Genomic DNA, 19,582 nt, shown 5'->3' with positions numbered 1-19,582 from the left:
GAGGTGTGGATGCCCCATCCCTGGGAAGTGTTCCAAGTCAGGTTGGATAGGCCATTGAGCAATTTGGTCTAGTGAAAGGTGTCCCTGCTCGCAGCAGGGCGCTCGAACTCTAGAGGATTTTTAAGGTCCCTTTCAACCCTTAACATTTCATGATTCTATGACTTTGTGTCATTGAATCACGCACGCGGCCCCCAGCGCAGTACCGGTGCCCCCCGCCCAGAACGGCTCCCGCTACCGTCACCCTCAGTCCCCGCTGGCGGCCCTAAATCGTATCCGGGGGTGGAAGCCCACCCCGGCCGCTGCCGTTCGCCCCGCGGGGAGCCGGGCGTGGGCTGGCTGCACGGGCCGCTCCAGAGCATAGTTCAGGGGTTGCTGCAGGAGCCGCTCCTGGGGGTGGTGCGATGATCTCCCAGCCCGAGCACAGTGGAAGGGCGGAGCACCCGCTCCACAGCCCGGACGTGACATCCCCGCCCGCCCACGGCGGTACCCACCGGCAGGAAGGCCCGTACCACCTCCTCGGGAGGGGGGGACGGGGACACGGGGACGGAGAGGAGCGAACTGTGAGCGTGGCGGGGGAACCCTGCCTTTCGCCCCAGCCATCTCCATTTGTTTTAGCACCTTTCCCATGCCTGCCGTGGACAGCGGGGAAGGCTCTGGCGCACTCGCTATTCCTCTCTTCTCCCTCCTTCCCTCAGGCAGCAATGGCGGAGGCCTCTGGCGGAGCAGGCGCTGCTTGTTGATGTCCAAACGGCGCGACGGCCCCTGGCCAATGAGAGCGCTGTATTATCGCGCCCAGCCAATCGGAGGCGCCGCCGCTGCCGGACTGGGGCGGGGCCAGGAGGGCGCCGGGAAGTGCCGCGGGCGGGGACCCCGAGGAGCGCCGGGAAGTGCCGCGGGCGAGGATTCCGAGGAGCGCCGGGAAGTGCCGCGGGCGGGGATTCCGAGGAGCGCCGGGAAGTGCCGCGGGCGGGGATTCCGAGGAGCGCCGGGAAGTGCCGGACCGTGCCCGCCCCGTGTGGAAATGGGGGTTACCCCGTTTATCTACCTAAAAGAGGCGAGCGGGGGCCATAGCCCGGATCCGTCTGGGCACCGGTAGGGGCTTGGCGGGAGGGCTCGTGGGGCAGAAGCGGGCACCAGCACGAGCAGTGCCCTAAAAGTTCACGTGTTGCGAGTTTCTGCTTGTGAAGGAACGATTCGTATTTCATAATTCCATTGAAAGAGTTATTAATTAAGTTGTGTTAGTGAAGTTATTAATTCAGTGATGCCCAGCTTTAAAAATAAAAGTGTACCGGTGAGGAACAAACTACCTCTGTACAAGTCAAGAATACAGCTTTGCACCTTGTGCAGTCTAAGGTATGATAGAGCTGTGTGTTCTCTGCCATGGATCTCTTTTTTTTTCCTTCCTGGTAGTGTTTTGTGTGCCTTTATAGTCCGACTGAAGTGTTGAAAGTGAGGAGGTGACCGTGCAGTCTGCTCTGGTTCTTGCAGGGGGACTGAAGCGATGCAGCCGCGATGACACTTCAGGAGCTGGTGGCTCGGGCAGCCAGCCTGCACTCGGACAGAGCAGCAGTTTGGTTTGATGAATGCACTGGGAAACCTCCAGCCTTCTACACCTACGCCACGGTGGTCGAGCTTGCCGTAGAACTGACAGCTTTCCTTCAGAAGCACTGTGACCACCAAGGCAAATGTGAAATAGGCCTTTACTGCTATCCAGGAATAAACCTGCCGTCTTGGATCTTAGGGTAATGGTTTGAATGCTTGCACTCTGTTGGTTTTCTAAGGGTCATCTCTGTTAAAGCAAAATTTACAGTTTGTTTAGATTTTTAATAACAACAAAAAATATAGTAATAGCATAGTAGTGCAGTCAGGGTGCTGAGTCTTGCGTCGTTTAGGGAAAAAGATGGCAATGTTACGATTTTTTGAAAAGACACTGCTAAAATATTTCTGAATCTTAAGTTCTAAAGTTGTAAACTCTCTGTAACTGCATGCTTTCATTAAAAGTGATTTAGCATGTTTATAGGAATACAGAAAAATTAATGACTAGTATCTTTGTTCTGCTTGTTTTAAACTGGAAGTGATCTGACAGAAACATCTATTGAGAAAAGAACTGTGCAGGTTTTTTTAATGTGTTGTCTTGCTGGCAAAGAGATGCTCTGAATGCCAATTCCGTGTTTTAAGCTAAATGAATATACATTTAATGTTCCATTACAAATATTGCAGAAAGAAGTAATGAGCAGTGTAACACTAAAGCGATATTGATTAACTAATGGCTAGGAAGTTGAAATGCATGTGATCACAACACTCATGTTAATCCAGCAATTTTTAAAATCCTGCTCCTGTTGATGAGTTCTAATGTTTGGATCTTTTATATTGGTATCTTTTGTATTTCTGGCATTTATGATGTATTAGACAATCACAGGATCACAAGCATATTTTTTTCAGGTGATGAATACAGCAGTAGTTGTGCTTCCTGGGGCATGGACTGTGTCGGGATTTTCCTATTGTCACACCACATGTAAAATACACAATGGCACAAGAAGAGGTACCACAGTGGAGTATGAGGATTTCAGTGGAGTGAGCAAGCACTGTAATCATAAACCTCCCACAAGCACTGAGGAACTTTCTCACTGGTCAGGAAATGCTTTTGCCCCAGTGCAGCAGTGGAGCAGGTTGCTCTGAAATGTTGTGCAGGCACCATCCCTGGAGGTGTTCAAAACCTGACTGGACAAAGACCTGGACAACCTGGTCTGGTGTCATAGCTGGCTCTGCCTGAGCAGGAGGTCGAACTCAGCGTACTGAGGTCCCTTGCAGCCTGATTTGTCCTGTATCCCATTACATGCTTACTGACACAAGCGGCTCTAGGAGCGTGCAGGATGCTGCTGTTCGCATGTCTCCATTCAGGACCTTGGCGTTACTGCAGTGGCAAACCACTTGCACAGAGAGGAAGTATAATAAATTGCACGTACAGTACAGGACACACGTACAGTACAGAACCCAAGAGCAGAGCAAATGTGAGGTTTTTTGGGGACCCTTCATACTTTAGTCGCCACTTACTCGCTTTGATTTTCGGGGCGGTAGCGAATTCCAGCGCTTGTGGTTATCCGGGAGCGCCGCTAGAGGGGGCAGTGAGCGGGAGCGCGGGGCAGGGAGCCCCTCCGCCTGCCGTGTAGGAAAGACATCCCAGTGAGTGCTTAGATTTTCTTACGCTGCATTCTTTAGACTCGTGGGAAAGTGTTTTCAGCGTGCAGGCCTTTGGTACTTTTTAGAATACGTTCGTACATGTTGTATGTGGGTAAATGGAAAGCTTATGTTTCTGTTCTAGTCAGTAGCAGGTTTTAAAATGTGACAGTGTTGATGTCAGTGATACCTTTTGTCGTCGCCGACTTGCTTGGCCAGAAATATTGAATGTTTTCATCTAGCTTTAATCTTTTGCCTTGCAGTAAAAAAAACAAAAGGCAACACTGATTTTCATCCTGCTTGGTTACCAACAAGATCTTTAAAAGTCATGACTACATTTTCTAGCTCAGGCAACTATAAAAGTCTAAAAGAAATTCTAGAAAAATCTAGGAGGATTTTCTTATGGTTTTTTTTAATTGTTTAAAACATTTGTGTTTTGTTAGAATCCTTCAAGTTCCAGCTGCCTATTCACCTATTGATCCAGATGCACCACCAGCCATATCCACTTACTTCATGAAGAAAAGCAATCTTCAATATATTCTTGTTGAGAATGACAAAACAAATGTAAGTATTCATGGTTCTACAGGAAGCATTAAAGAGCAGTTTAAACATGTAGATATGCAGATTGAATTCTGTTTTAATAAGCTTGGATGGAGTGCTTTTGTTTTTTCATGGCAAAGGGTTGTCCTTCTTATTCAGAAAAGAACATCTTTAAAATCAGAAGTACAAAATGCTTCTTCCCTCTTCAAAAAGGAAGTGCCGTCTTTCCTGTTACACTGTTGTTCAGGCAGCCTTGTTGGTCACTAACATCGGAAGACTTTTCCAGACTTGTTTCTTTATATGTCAAGGTTGAGAGCTGGAAATCTGCAATAATTAAAATAAGCTCCTGCATTTAATACTTTGGTTTATCTTTGTCTAACTCCTCTCAAATCTTACACCCTCACTCATTGCAAAGGGAGTAGACAAGTTATAATTCAGATTCCTTGGTCTTCTGCAGCGTTCTTTTGTATATTTCTTTCTTTTTTAATTTGCTCAGATAACTGTTTATTTCATATTCATGAAGTCTATGTTCACTCAATTTATAGAAATACATGAGCTTGTAACTGTCTGATGTGTGTCCTCCAAAAGTGGAGGTATAAAAAATCACAGCTTGTTTGTATGAAATGCTGTTTCCTATTTCATTGCACACAGTAGAACAACAACAGTGCCTCCTGACTTCCACTGTCTGAGTTGTTCATTTTCTCTTGCAGAAATTCCGGATGTCCCATCCTGGCTGTTTTTACCACAATTCCTCCGCCATAGAACATATTGGTTTAACTCTCTTCCAAATGAGCTCAAGCAACACTGATTTAAGTTCACAAGCAGACAATATGAGAAGTAAATGTGAACCTTTCAAAGCTGTGGATAACTCACAGCCAGGATATACCATTTGCCCAGATCAAACCAAAGTAAAAACATCAGAAGGAGGATACATGGATGCTGGCCAGAAACACACTTTAGCATATGTCCTGCATACATCAGGAACTACAGGGATCCCCAAAATAGTCAGAGTGCCTCATAAATGTATAGTGCCAAATATTCAGCATCTTAAGTAAGTGTGGTTTTCAGTTTTCCTTTCAAATGCTTTTACAAATTTGATGTTTTAAGGATTTTTTTTTAATACTTCAGAGGAGTGTAGGTAGGGTTTTTGCTGACACAGCTAGGCTTCTTCCTCCTTATCTGCCTTTGTGGTTTTTTGCTTTTATTTCCAAGCAGAATCATAAAACTTCTTTTCTCTATCAGTATTATATGGTGCTTTGCCTTCATTTTTGAGGGCTGTGCTTCAAATAGTACGCTGTTGCTCTAAGTTTTGTATCGTCGTCTGGCTTGTGGCTTAAAAGAAATAGACAACAAAATGAATCATTTGTTCACAGTTATATTTACTGTGTTCTGTAGTTTTTAAGTCTTCATTCCTTTTTAGGCTATGCAGGTTTCTTTCTGTTTCATTTCATATAAAAACAAATCTATTATGGAAAATAAAATCTTTTTTCTTCCTTTTTTTTTCTTTTCCTTTGTTTTTTTTTTATCCTTTTTTTTTAATGAGCATCTGTTAGTTGAAATACGCCTTTCAGTGAACTCTGTTGGTGTGTAATATGGCGGGTATCTTCATAAAACACATCATTAGTGAAATCAGCAGTTACAGTCCAGGAGCTCTTGCTCAAATTACCTGTCTACATACTCGGAGCCCTTAAGATCTGAGCTTTGCTAATGCACATTTCTTTCATGCTTTCATTCTTCTAGTTTGGAAGGCTTTTTTGACCGCATGCATCAGATTTGTAATTCCTAGCTTTCCTATTTTAGATCCATTTTTGAGATCACACAGGATGATGTGCTATTCCTGGCTTCTCCTCTCACATTTGACCCGTCTGTGGTTGAACTGTTCATCGCTCTGACAAGTGGAGCCTCTATTCTTGTCGTACCAAACACTGTGAAAATGATGCCTGTGGAGCTCTCTGCTGCTCTGTTTCACCACCACCATGTGACAGTGTTGCAGGTAGGCAAAACCTAAGTGTCTCCAGTGTCTTGCTTCTCACTTTTGCTAAGGTGTACTGCTTTTTCATCAGCCTAGATGCTAATGTTAATAGGACCAGGAGTGTTCTTGCTCAAAGGCAATAGCTATCCTTTTTGTTGTAGAGTGCTAGCTGTCTAAAAAATTACCATTTGATCAAAACCTCAAACATTTTGTGATAGAAAACACTGAGCTAAATATTATTTTAAGAAACCTTTACTTATTAAGAATTAAATTAAGTATTCTGTTAATTAAACTTTTTGTTGTGAAGAATCTAGTAATAGAGTAAACTGTTACAGACATTTAAAGCACTTTTTAATGGGCTTGATCTTGGAGCCTTTAGTTATAAACTACTTTTAATGGTAGTTTTTATGCTAAAAGTACAACTAAACCAGTGCTATATATATGGTGGTAAACCGTTTGTCATTTTTACAATAACGAGAACAAGGTAACAATTGATTTCAGAGCAGTACTTACTGTTTTCATGTCACCTGGTGAGGCTTCATGCATCTCTTATGTCTTAAGTAGGTCATTTTCTGTATGATGTCAATTTTAATAGTTTTAAAGTTTGCAAAATTTACTTGAATTACTTATTCAGTGTGGCTGAATAAGCCTAGCCTGTGCCTGTAGTCCTGTCCTGTTCCTCTTGTCCTGTCAGTTGTTACCTGGGAGAAGAGACCGAGCCCCACCTATCTACACCCTCCTTTCAGGCAGTTGTAGAGAGCACTAAGGTCACCCCTGAGCCCCTCCTTTTCTCCAGGCTAAACACCCCCAGCTCCCTCAGCTGCTCCTTGTAGGATTTGTTCCAGACCCTGTTCCATTTCCTGGTTTTTTTGGTAAGAATGGTGTTAGTTGAGATCATAGGGTGTAAATTTAAGATTAGTGAGTAGCTGGCTGAAGATTCCACAGCAGAAAAAAATCCATTAGTTACAAATCTTTTGTAGCTATTCTCTGCTCTTACTTTGATTTTTGAAGATTGCTATAAATGGTGTACATTATCCTATGACATACAAGTTTCATCATCAGCTTAGCGCAGTTGTTTTTAGAAAAAAAAGTCTCACATATTTCTTTCTATTAGCAAGATTTTTTAAGTATGTGCTTTAAGACTTTTAGAGATACATTTGTTAAGCATGTTAAGCAGTAATAGAGAAGGGCAAAATTTTGTGAATGAAGGTTTTTGAGATGCCTTTCTAAGAAAAGTTTGATTTGGTTTGTTTGGTTTTTTTTTGATCACTGCCCTAATCAGTGAAGGAAGGGCTTCTTAGCCAAATAATTGACAAAAATGTTCTCCTTACAGCTTAACTGATGGATGAGTAATTTTATGATGCTTCTTAAATAATAGAAAGGCATTACCTCCCACCTTAACTTTTTTGAGAAGACTTGAAAAATCTAAAAAGTGATTATGAGGGAGGGAAGAGTGTAAATGTTTCCCGTCTTTTTTGGTTGGTTGGGTTTTTTTGTTGTTGTTGTTGCTGCTGTAACTCACTAAAATTAAAATTATCAGTTGAAAGAAGATGGTCTTCATCTATTACTAGAGAAAAAGAGTCTGGTAAGAAATAATCCCATTAATTTTCCAGTCCTCTTACTAGAAAAGTAGGCAAGAATGAGAGTGAAATGTGTCTGGTAAAACGACTTATAGTTTTTTCCTTTCAGTGAAAGGACTCTACGTCACCAATAGTTTTATATAAATAGTTGTTTAAGGAAACTGATTTGGGTTTGGGGGATTTGAGTTTCATATCTTTTCCCCGTGCTTATTTTAGTGTGATGTGAAAGCTTTGAGAAATTCTAATTCTTGTAAACTGTTCTATTTACACAAATCAAGGACAACCCAGAAACTGACATCCTAGGAATTTTTAGTGTTATGTAAGGCCTTTAAATGTTCTATATTCAGGTTAATCAGATGCATAGGTTATATTTTTGCTGTAACATTTTGGAATTAAGGGAAAAAAGGTTCAAACAATAACATGAAGAGAATACTGTGTTGCTTTTTGTTTCCAGGTAATTAACATAAGAACTAATGTGCATACACTTGAGGTAATAGCTGAGACAAAAGGGAATCCGTAACACATCTGAGTAAAGAAGCCATGCAGAAGAACATAGGTTGGTGCTGACAGTACTCATTAAAGGCCTTACATAAGCAACAAAATCTCACAAAACACCAGTGTGATGGTTGATGCCATCTATTATACATCGATGTTTTAAAGTACATCCATAAGGCAGCTATGCAGTAGATATGATAAAGCAGGAAGAGAGGTACACATATAGTGACAAAATGTAACAGGTCTTTCTCTTTTCTTTTAAAAATATGTATCTTTCAGGCAACACCAACACTTCTCAGGAGGTTTGGAGCTCACATTATTAAATCAAGAGTGTTGTCTGCAAATACGTCACTTCGTGTCTTAGCCCTTGGTGGTGAAGCATTTCCCGTACTGAGTCTTTTGAAAAGTTGGAAGCACGAGGAGAACAAAACAAGTATTTTTAATCTCTATGGTATTACTGAAGTGTCAAGCTGGGCCACTTGCTACAAGATTCCTGAGGAGGTTTTTAGTGCTGATTTTAGGTAGGAAAATTCACTGTTCTCAATGGCTTGGCATGTGAATGATGAAAATCACCAGAAACAGAACCTCAGTCTCCTGTTACCAGGACTACTGAGTCCTCATGAGTGTTTACACTGGTAGAAGTTGTTACATTTGGGTTTTATGTAGAAATAGACTAATCCATTATTTCATGAACCAGTACAGCCACTCCTCCCCCCTATTTTAGTAGTGTCGATGACAGAAATGTGTCCACGGTGGCTCACCCAGGGTTTCACAGTAATTTTACTTAAGCTTCAAGAAGGACTTCCTTTTCATCATTTATTACTCTGTCATTTTTCACTCAGTTTCTGACTTGTTCCTTTGTTTGGCCTTTTTTTTCCCATATTATTTTATAGAATCATGAAAGGTACTTCCAGTTATCTCAGTGTTTCGTTTGCTCTCTGAAATGTGTAATTACTCCATGGCATAATAATTATACATACAATTTGAGTTAAATGTGTCCTACAAAATGGGATGGTTTGCGCAAATGATGTGATATATTAACCTGATGCTTAAACCCTTGAAGACTAAAAATGGTGGATTGTCATGAAGTATTATTAAATTCTCATGTAAAACTAATTTTCTCTGAGTTCAAACATGAAGTGTAATACTTTAAAGTAGAAATTAAACTGGAATCCATGCCAACGTTATTTTAAATTGCTTTAAGTTTTAGGTTTTTTAGGTTTTGCTTTACTGAGGAAAATACATGATTCTATACTCCCACTCAGAAATAGCTTCTATATTCAATAAATGAGGTCCTGCAACTGCTTGAAGAGGCTGGAGAATGAAGGGAAAGGAAGGAGTTGGTCAGTAGTTCAAGAGAAGTCTATAAATAGATACACAACATTGAAATGATAGTTTCTTGTATTTCAGTCTTTTCTGAAATGAACGTTTTCTAAATCTTTTTCTGAACTTCTCTTAACTGTACTTACTAAAATAGAGTAAGAGCTCAAATTAGGGAAAAACGAGTTAGAAAGCAGTTGCACATGTTTAAATTGGTTGACTTGATGGGTGTTTTAATTGGGGAGACTTAAAAGTTAACTGAAATGCTTGGGGTTCTCTCAGGGTATTTCAGGGTCCATTCAGGCCTTATTTTCTATCATTCTGTGGGTTTTTTCTGGTATATATTAATGACACCCATGAACACTGAAAAGGTTTTTAATTTTTAAGAAATTGATACATTTTTAAAGAAGAAGCATTTGTAGAAAGAAGTCCCAGGCATCTACTTTTGGTCTAATACCAGTCCTTTAAAAAACTACAGGCTACCTGGTTTCTGGGACAGTTGTTTTGTGTTCAGAAGGGAAAGACTTCCAATTTTTCTCTCTAATATATTTAGAATGGATTTTCCTATACCTTTGGGATCACTGCTCCTTGGAACAAAACTTGAGGTCAGAGATGCCAATGGATCTGCAGTTCTTGAAGGCGAGGGACAAATATTTATAGGTTGTTTTATATTTCTAATTCTTCTAAGATACTGTTCTTAATTGTCTGAGTTTTAATAATATATTGATTATTTTACTTGATATTTGCCTGTGATATACAGATTAATATAGCATTTTAAGTTCTGATTGGGCCAGGAACCTTCTGATGGTATTTTAGGTTGTTGGAATGATGAACAGGAAATTACCATCATTTTATCTGCAGACTGTGCCTTCATTATATTGACTTCTTTCTCCCTTCTTTCATTTTGACATTCTCAGCTGAAGTCATTTCTGTGTATTAACTGAATTAACTGCATAGCCAGAATTGCACATTGCAGAAGTTTGGACATTGATAATAATCTTTCAATATTTCTTATAATGCTCGATAAAGTTTAAGAAAAGTTGATAAAACACTCTTTATGATTTTCATTTATGGATAGCCATTAAATATATATGACCACAATCTTTTTTTGTGTAGGTGGCGAAGAACGAATCTGCTTTCTTGATGATGAAGTAACTGTGCCACTGGGTACCATGAGAGAAACAGGGGATTATGTTAGAGTGAAGAATGCAAAGTTGTTCTTCTTGGGTCGAAAAGACAATCAGATTAAACGTCACGGCAAACGTTTTAATATTGAATGTCTGCAGCAGGTAAGTGCTCACATCAACAGAGTAGACTATGCCACTACAAAAAGGCAGGTATAAGGAACACATTGTTATCATCAGAAATGGGTATTTGCTTGTTTTCAGATGACTTTTAGGAGTCTAAAGGAATTTGGGGGTGTATTATAAAAAATCCAGTCATGTAATTTAGGGAGGAGTTTTTTCTGAGTTCTTGGGAATCTGTTTTATTGTATGGTTTCTTCCAGGAGAATTGAGAACTGTATAAACATCTGAAAAGTACTGAGTATAGTGATTGTTCTACAAGATTGAGTGTCAGACTCCTGGATTGTATCTCATTCATGGCATTTTGGCAAATAATACATATATCTCTGAGTTCATTTTTATGTGAAGTACAAGCTTCAGCTACAAGAGAGGATATTTCATAGGATGTTATGTAGGAATGTGAGAAAAATACAGTTTTTAAAAGCATGCACTTTAATCATTGTTTTTTCCATCTTTTACTCTATTGATGAAGATTTGCATTTCAAAGCTAGACTAATATTTTTTAATTACAGGCTGCTGAAGCTCTTTGTCAGGTAGAGGCTTGTGCAGTTACCTGGTATCAACAGGAAAAACTTATCCTGTTTGTTTTACCCAAAGATGATTTTGAAGAAAGAGAAGCACTTAAAGAACTCCAGAAGCATCTACCAGCTTATGCAGTCCCTGATGAGATTGTAGTGATTAAAGCTTTGCCTTTAACATCACATGGTAAATGAAGCCATTAAGTACCCTTGCCACTTGTTTTAGTGGTATCTATTGCTTTTTAAAATTATTTTTTCTTACTGACCAAAATGCAGTATCTGATTCATGCTTTTAGAACATGTACATTAGATAACTAATGCCTAGTAGGAAATAATGGCCATGTATTATGTTTTCTTCGTGATGTTTCATTTGAGAGTCAAAGAGTAGTGGAAAAATCAATTTAGTTTTAACACTGCAGATTTCTTTCCTCAGTTGTTCCTGTTGCAATCTGCAACAGAACCCTTACTTCAGCTGAGGAAAAAACAGGCCTTGAAGGTGGTATTATGTGGGAGGGTAAATTTTCAAAACCCTTACTGGGTTTCATGTAGTTGATCAACTGTGTAAAAAAATGCAGATACAGTAGAGCATGAGTAAGAAAGTACATACAAGAATATAGTGACTAGTTTTGAAACCGCAAGTTTTGAAAGTGTTACTACTAAAAGAGCAGTGAAAAAAAATTGTCCTTTATTTTCTACAAAGGCAAAGTTGATACGTCTGAACTGAACAAGATTTACCAGAACCATCTAAACTCCAGAAGGCGTGACAGTAAGCTGAGTGACGCAGAGGAATTGTGGGAAAGATTGCAGTATTTATGGAAGGTAGTATTTTGAGCTGCCTTTTTATCTTTGCAAGTGGATCATTATACATGTCTCAGGAATTAAACAGTTTTAAGAAGTATGACTAATGCAACCAGAACATTCTAGCTGCCTATAGATTTAAGCAGTACAGCTCTTTTCTGTTCAGTTAATACTTAAATATAGTTGCTCTGCAGTGGCCGAGAGGGAGTCATTTATATTTCTCTATCAGATAAAACCAAAGGCTATGAGGTATAAGCAATTAGCATAGAAAGAATGTAATCTGTCAGTAGCTTTTTGAATGCTGCTTCTCATGCCAAAAGAAGGTATCACTAAAGAAAACAAGGAACTGGGACATGGAAACTTTCTAAAAAAATAGCTGCTGTGTTAGTAGAGTTCCCTATTTCTCAAGGTAATTATAAACTGAAGATTCCTTTTTTTAAATAGATGGCACAGTTGCACAACTGTCTCTTGGACTGCCTGTTCGTATTGTTTCTAAATTTCTGTGCTAGAGACTTGTTTTCCAAGGTATTGAAATATGATGCCAAACAGTATTACTTTGTTTTTCCAAGGTGGACTTAAAAGTTTCACCTGAAAGTGGGATTAGCTGTGGCTTAGGACTTGAGCAAGTAAATGTAGTAAATTTATTTGTCTGTGCCAGTAATTTTTGCATTGATGACTATGAAATGATAACCCAAGGGATTGGATATGACCTAGACCCGTTATGGACAACAGAAGGTGGCTTCCAAAACCAAAGGATTTGGACTTTGCACCGAGGCTTAATAAGCAGGGAGTGCAGTGAGAGGCGACACAGTTATTGCTGTTTGTTTAGTAACAATGCCAAATGCAAAATCTTTCATGAACTGAAGTGCTTATAACTTCAAAAGTAGGTCGGTAAGTAGATGGCTTAAATAATTCAGAAGTAAAAAAGAACAGTTTATGTAAGTTTTATTAATAAAACACCTAAACTGATTTTATTAAAAGGCATCTATGTTTTATCTGCAAAGCTGTCCTTAATAAATGGTATTGAAAATGGCCAATCAATATATATCACAATTCCCTTTAATTCCTTAGGCTGCAGGATTGGAATTGAGCAAGACATTTTGTAGGACAGAACTAGTATCTCCCTGTTTCCTTGTTCCTCCTAATTCTTGATATATCAGTCCCTCTGTTGGTACTAACATGTTTCAATGATTTTTTGTAGAGCAGTGAATTTTCTCAGTTGTTGATTTTTAGCAGGACTTCTCGTTGTTCAGGTGGATTCTACCCCGCTTGAGGTTTTATATGTGTGACATGGTATAACACCTGTGGTATCTCTCTCCTTTTTTTCTCTAGTCTGTCCTCGGTCTTCCAGGTGATTCCACTGGAATTTCTAAAGATGCAGTATTTCTGTACAGTGGTGGAGACTCCCTAAAGGCGCTACGATTTTATGATGAAATTGAGATGTTAGTAGGCAAAGCTGTGCCTGGACTCCTTGAAGTTATTCTCAGCCACTCAGTTGAAGAGGTTTACAGACATATTCTTAAAATGGTGTTTCCAGATGAAGAACAGTTAATGAATCCTGGCAATGTTGTGAAAAGAAAATTAAGAGGGAGCGGTGGAGAGGAATTCCATGGAAAATATATTAAACTGACATCTGAAAGAGGTCTTGAGATTGCTTCAGGATTAATGCCATTTATTGCACTGAACAGAGGAAATCATTTTTTCCCTATGAATTTCACCAAGTCTTCTATGCAGCCCAAAAATACAGTACAGGTAGGAGTGGAACCACTACAGCAGCCATGCTTTCTGCATTCCAAGACTCCAAGTGTAATGAAAAGCCATGTGCAAGGGTCTGAACTGGAGAATAGAATTTTAACAGTTGAAAACAAGGCAAATAAAAATGACTGTTCCTCTGTTCAGCAAATCCACGCCGAATGTTGTCATTTGCCAGTGACAGAGTTGGCATTGTGCGTGAGGTGGAAGTCAAACACAAGAAAATGCGTTGATGCATCACCACTGGTTATAATACCAGCTAAAGAAAAAGTATCTGCATGTGTATATGTTGGCTCTCACTCCCATGCAATGCAGGCAATTGATCTGGATTTGGGAGAAATAAAATGGGAGAAGACCCTTGGAGATCGTATTGAATCTTCTGCCTGTGTATCCAAGTGTGGAAATTTCATTGTTGTTGGTACGTCTTTTGTTTCACCCTTCATTTTAAATTCTTTTTTCTTCTAAATACAAGATGAATGATAGAGAATCATATTTCTTATCTCTGGTTGTCCCCCATCCATCAACTTCCATATCTGCCTCAGAACTCATTTATTGTAAAATAGAAACAGAAGGAAGAAGTAATTTAAGTTTCATGATAACGAGTGATGGAGCTTATCTAACATATACTCTTGCGGTTTATTATATCCCAACTTATTAATAAGGAATAATCAATGGCTACAGTTTCTTTTTTAGTGGTAGATTAAGGTGTGGCATTTAAACTGGTGGTTATTGGAGTTTTTTTTAAAGTATGGAAAGGTGATACAATCTTAAAATGTCTTTGAAAATGGATTGTTAGAAATCAGTACATGGTACTTCATACTATTTTTCACAGTTTAATTATCTCATTTGACTCTTCTTTTTGGAAATGTGAAGAATATGTTGGGATAATTTTTTGGTTTTGTTGTATCCATTGTCAGTGGAGTTGCCATTGTTCATCTTAGTGTCATCTTTTTAGCTAATACATCTAAATCACTGATTAGCACAGATGTCCAAGTTGTGAGGATTTTTAATGCAAGTCTAATGTTGCCATCTTTTTGTTTGTATTTTAATTGCTATTTACTCTTGATAATAAAGTTGAATATTTCATTAACATGAAGGAGTTTCTATGATGACAGTTTGGTTTTCATTAGAAAACTTACAGACTTTATTCTTTTAACACCTTTGTTCTCAGAAACAAAAACTAGACAAAGAGGTAATTTAAAAAATTTGTATTCTCCCTTTTCAGCAACTTGCTATGTCTTCTAATATTGTTACTGAGAAATTTGATAGAAAGACAGTGAAATAAGTATATTCTAAATGTAACCTAGAAAAAACACACAGAACAATCATCTTTGAATGTATCAGCAAAACCTTTGAGCTAAAAACACCAGAGGAGCTTTGGAAAATATTTTGAAACTCTACCTTATGAATAATCTTATTTCTTTCCAGCAGTGATGCAACTAACAGCATAAATCACACCATAAATGCAAATAATCATTATTCTTTTTTCCCCTGTTGTGTTTTATTCCACATAGGTTGTTATGATGGCTTAGTGTATGTGCTTCAAAGCAGTGATGGAGAAATACACTGGACTTTTGTCACAGGAGACACTGTGAAAAGCTCTGCAGTTGTAGACCCTGCCAGTGGACTGGTCTACGTTGGATCACATGACCAACATGTGTATGCTTTGGATATTTATGTAAGAAGACTGACTAACTTTTACATATAGAACAATAAATATCCAGTTTAGACTCTGTTTGTAGTACACCAGAGGAAGTTCCACTGGTGTTAGTATTCTTAGGAGTCCACAATCACACTTCTGAAAGTTAGGCCTGCTGTAAGTAAGGTTAGGATTATGTGGCAGTAAATAGTTTCAGTGGTGTTCTCAGTTGTGGTTCTTGTCTTATTAGTCCTGGTTGAAACCAAATTTTCTTAGTTACTAAATTCTCCATGGGTGTTTAAGAATAGGGTGCCTAGCTAGAAATAGAACTGTGGTTTTCTGGTGGGGAAAGAATCTTACATTATAAATGAGAAGATGGAGGGAGATGAAAAATAAAAGGGGCAGATACTGCCTTTTGATTAGCTGAATTTAGTTTATTTGCTGGAAGAGAAGGCCAATGGCACATGTTGCTGTCATAGCATGTAGATTGTCTTCACTTCTTAACTAGTATTTGCTGAGTAAACACAGTATTTGATAATGTTTGACATTCAAAGGGCTTTGTAAACATGATGAGCTCTAACTCCAATTGAAATATTGTTTATTATTTACAGAAAAGGGTGTGTATATGGAAGTTACATTGCGAAGGTGGAGCTGTGTTTTCATCTCCTTGTCTAAGTTCTTTTCCACATCACCTCTATGTTGCTACACTAGGAGGACTGTTCTTGGCTGTTAACCCAGTATGTACCTTTGCTTATGTGCCTTTCATCCTGATCTCAAGTTTAAATGAAACCAAATGTATTTCTGAAGTTAAGATCACTATTCTGATGAAAGGGAAGATGATCATATGTTACCATTAAATATTTTCTATGTGGGGGCATTATAATTATATGCAAGGTTACCATAATAGTGCTCGTACTTCAGAAATCTATCTGGTGATAGGGAGAACTGAAGTGACTTGCTTAAATTCACATGCTGACTGTAGGTAAAGTTGCAATCAGTTTCTTGTCAGTCCCATATCAGTAAAACCAGTGAGCGAGAGCAAGTCTGTAGATTTATTTCCTGCCCGCTCCTCCTTTGACAGTAGGATTGGAAAAAAACATACAGAAATCAGAACAGAATGGAGAAAGAAGCCCCTTCATTCCTCCTACTGTTTCCCTCCCCATATTTAAGAGCTGTCCTTTTAATCTCAGAGTGCAGTTCTGTTCTTTGCACTGGGGAAATGGCATTCTTGATAGATGTGGAGCAGTTTCATTGTTTTCTGAGGCATTGTTGGCTTACAGCTGGTCCTGCTTGATAAAAGGAACGGAGACTTGAAGAAGCTATTAATGTTTTTGTACTCAACAGCACAGAGCATCAATCCTAATCACCTTTACCTTCCACCCACTACAAATGTCCTCAGTAATAGCCAATCTACCATTAGGAAACCAGTGTGTGTGGTTTTGCAGCTAGAGTGGGCTGTGCTTAAGAAAAGATATTTTTTTATTCTGTAATCCAGAGTAACAGGTAGCTGAGAAACCCACCTACAAGTGAGTCTGCACATTCCTATTTTTATTAATAATCCTAATTCCTGGGGAACGTGCAGGACACACTAGGAATGCATTGTGACAGTCATAGTGAATTGCCACATGTCCTAGAGTAACAATATAACTTGATTCCAAGGTATCTCTACTTCATTGGTCCTTGTCACATACTGAGGTGCTGGGAATGAAATAAAAAGCTGAATCTGGCATTTATTAGAACTACTGCTACACTATTAATACACTAGTAATTATCATTATTACTTTGCCTAGGGGGAGGAAGAAAGGGTGAAAAATGGGTATTGACTATCCTGTGTAAAACACTATACAGTTGTTGGAATAAGATTTGAAGAGTACTTTTGCTTCTGGTATGCATTCTGGATGGGAGAAAGCTACTTTTTGATTACATTTTTGTTTTCTGTGGGTTTTGTTGTTGTTGTTTTGGTTTGGGGGTTTAGGGTTTTTTTCCACACTATATAATGGCTGGGTGAGGCAGTGATGGAAGGGTTGTTTTGTGCTATTTCTTATAGTTGTGTTAAGCATCAGGTATTCCATGCTGCCACTTACAGGTGACGGGGAGTAAGATTTGGAAAAGCAGCCTTGGAAAACCACTCTTCTCCTCTCCTCACTGCAATGAGAACTACGTCTGTGTTGGGTGTGTGGATGGAAACTTATATTGTTACACTCATTCTGGAGAAAAGGTGAAAGAAAGTGTTTTGGGTTTTTTATGTCTGTCACAAAACCCTGAATAAGATACTTTATTATGACTGTTTTCTGTGGCTCAATGATTGACATATACCTTTTTGTGAACCAAATAGAAATGTCTGTTGTTAGAGAGAGGAGAAAGTAGAAAAACTGTTTGCCTAGGGTAGTCCATGCAGTTCATGGCAAAATCACAGACTCAAGTTACCTGATGCGGTAAGAGGATTTCTAGTTCAGACCTTATACCCAAAGTAAATTGTCAAGTGTAGTGCCAGCAAATGACATGGTTTCATTTGGAGTTTTTCAAACAGGTTTAAGCTATCTCTTCTGTAAGATGGTTTAGAATGTTTATGCATTCTTAGAATGTTTATGCATTTATCAAAAAACTGCCAAATCATAATTCCGGTAAAATATGTGTCAGCCTTCACATTGAATTAAATGAGAGTATTTTTTCAGTTCTTTGGAGATAAATGTAGTTTGTATTTGGTGTTAAAACAACTGATGCTGTTTGTTGGCCTGAGATGCAGTATACATGGCAATTCCTAAGCCTTTTCTGATTATAAAATACATGTTAGCCCATGCCCTGCTCGCTGCTTGCAGCAGTGTTGCAGAACCGATACTCCCTTGAGGAGGGATCTGTGCATTGTTAGCATAAGCAGAGGAAATCTGTATTACAAAAGGAATATCTGCCTTTCTGCCAAAGAATGGCATATTAACGGGATTCTTGATGTTCATTGATAATTGTACAACAGCCCAAGAATATTCTTTTCCCAAACTGGCCATCTTTATATGGGCCTCACAGAAGGTAGTAACTCTTCCCTCTTCCACATCTATTTTATGAGACTTTTATTGCTTGCTCTCTGTGTAAAACCTAACTTACAATTTGACGAGGATTTACCAGCCCTCACTAGTACACAAAATCGAGTACATTTGAAATGAAATGCTTTCCTATCAACAACGAGCCTATTAAAAAATTATAGTTGCTGTAAAACTGATAATGTGAAAAACCTTTCATAATGAGTGGTTATGTTCTTTCTGTAGGTTTGGCAGTTTTCCACTAATGGGCCAGTGTTTTCATCCCCGTGCCTCTCAAGTTTAACTAAGCAAGAAATATTTTTTGGCTCTCACGACTGCTTTATCTACTGCTGTAACATGGAGGGTAATTTACTGTGGAAATTTGAAGCCACTTCAAGTGTATATGGAACACCATTCATTTTCCAAAGTGATGACTTAAATAACAAAATTCTCTTGGCTGCAGTATCTACAGATGGCAAAGTGTGGATCCTGAATGCCAAGAGCGGAACAGCAGAAGGAGTATATAAGCTTCCAGGAGAGGTTTTCTCTTCACCTGTAGTATGGGGAACAAAGCTTCTTGTTGGCTGTAGAAATGATTATGTTTATTGTCTAGATCTGTATATAACAGGAAAAAATAACAGCTAGGATGTTAGGCTGCTTTATGTTTACATTTGTGAACTAGGAGCTCACAGGTGCTCTCTACCCCTCTGCCTATTTTGCTGCAGGCAGGATTTTGCATGAGGCAGTGTCCACAGTTGGCTGTAGTGATGGAGGGAGGATGGCTGCTCAGCACCTTGCCAGAGAGGGGACAAAGTGTGTAAGGTGCCATATTCCACAGCTTGGATCGTGGGCTTGCCTCTGAGGAAGGAGTGTTTTGCTTCCTCTGAGTCCATCTTCACCTGTGCCTGGCTCTTCCTTGCATCACACTAATGTTTGTGTGTCTGTCAAGATTTCTGTGCCAAGGCAAGCTAACCCAAGTCCTTTTTCGAATCTAACTTTTAACTTGATTTCTGGAGACATAGCCTGAATTTCATATACCAGGAAGAAGCAAACTGTTTACTATAGTTTGTACAAACAGAATATTCATCTTTCATGGACTTAGGCCCTCCAAGGCTTAATTCAATCTAGCATATACTTAGACTCCATTGAAGTCAGTAGGAGTTGCCTCTTGTATTCTAAAGTGGAAATAACACTATAAATATTTATTAAATTTCAATGACAGGTATGGTATGAGTTCCAAGATGAAGTGTGCACTGCTCAAATCAACCACTGTCAAATAATTTTTTAAGATACTTGAAGGAATGCTGTTTACATTGTCTTCACGAGAACTATTAATAAAAGGTTGTGTAAATTGGGTTTTGTGTTCTTTAGCACCTTAGAAGTAAGTACCAGGGGTCTTAGTAATGCAAATCAAGTACTTGCAGTGGCAAAAGTACACTTCACTGAGAGCATTCCCTGACTAAGAGTCTTGTA

The 19,582-nt window shown here is 39.0% G+C and overlaps 1 protein-coding gene across 3 annotated transcripts; it reads left to right on the top strand.

The window, feature by feature from the left end:
• Window positions 1-570: 570 nt before the first annotated feature.
• Window positions 571-19,465, top strand: AASDH (aminoadipate-semialdehyde dehydrogenase). 3 transcript variants are annotated; one of them, XM_032108291.1, is made up of 15 exons: window positions 571-1,092; window positions 1,489-1,742; window positions 3,621-3,741; window positions 4,428-4,768; window positions 5,518-5,710; window positions 8,044-8,285; window positions 9,638-9,744; window positions 10,201-10,373; window positions 10,901-11,093; window positions 11,607-11,725; window positions 13,037-13,874; window positions 14,971-15,134; window positions 15,707-15,832; window positions 17,182-17,313; window positions 18,356-19,465. In XM_032108291.1, exons 2-15 carry the CDS (start codon window positions 1,513-1,515, stop codon window positions 18,752-18,754), a joined length of 3,378 nt encoding a protein of 1,125 aa, XP_031964182.1. In that variant the 5' UTR covers window positions 571-1,092; window positions 1,489-1,512; the 3' UTR covers window positions 18,755-19,465. The 3 variants fall into 3 exon arrangements, with proteins under 3 accessions (XP_031964182.1, XP_031964184.1, XP_031964185.1); XM_032108293.1 differs by lacking the exon at window positions 571-1,092 and adding an exon at window positions 1,102-1,353; XM_032108294.1 differs by lacking the exons at window positions 571-1,092; window positions 1,489-1,742; window positions 3,621-3,741; window positions 4,428-4,768; window positions 9,638-9,744 and having other exon boundaries at window positions 5,589-5,710.
• Window positions 19,466-19,582: the final 117 nt, after the last annotated feature.

This window comes from Corvus moneduloides, chromosome 5 (assembly GCF_009650955.1).
Source record: "Corvus moneduloides isolate bCorMon1 chromosome 5, bCorMon1.pri, whole genome shotgun sequence".
Taxonomy (NCBI): domain Eukaryota; kingdom Metazoa; phylum Chordata; class Aves; order Passeriformes; family Corvidae; genus Corvus; species Corvus moneduloides.
The sequence above is the reverse complement of the archived record's forward strand: the minus strand, read 5'-3'. Positions and strand labels throughout refer to the sequence as shown.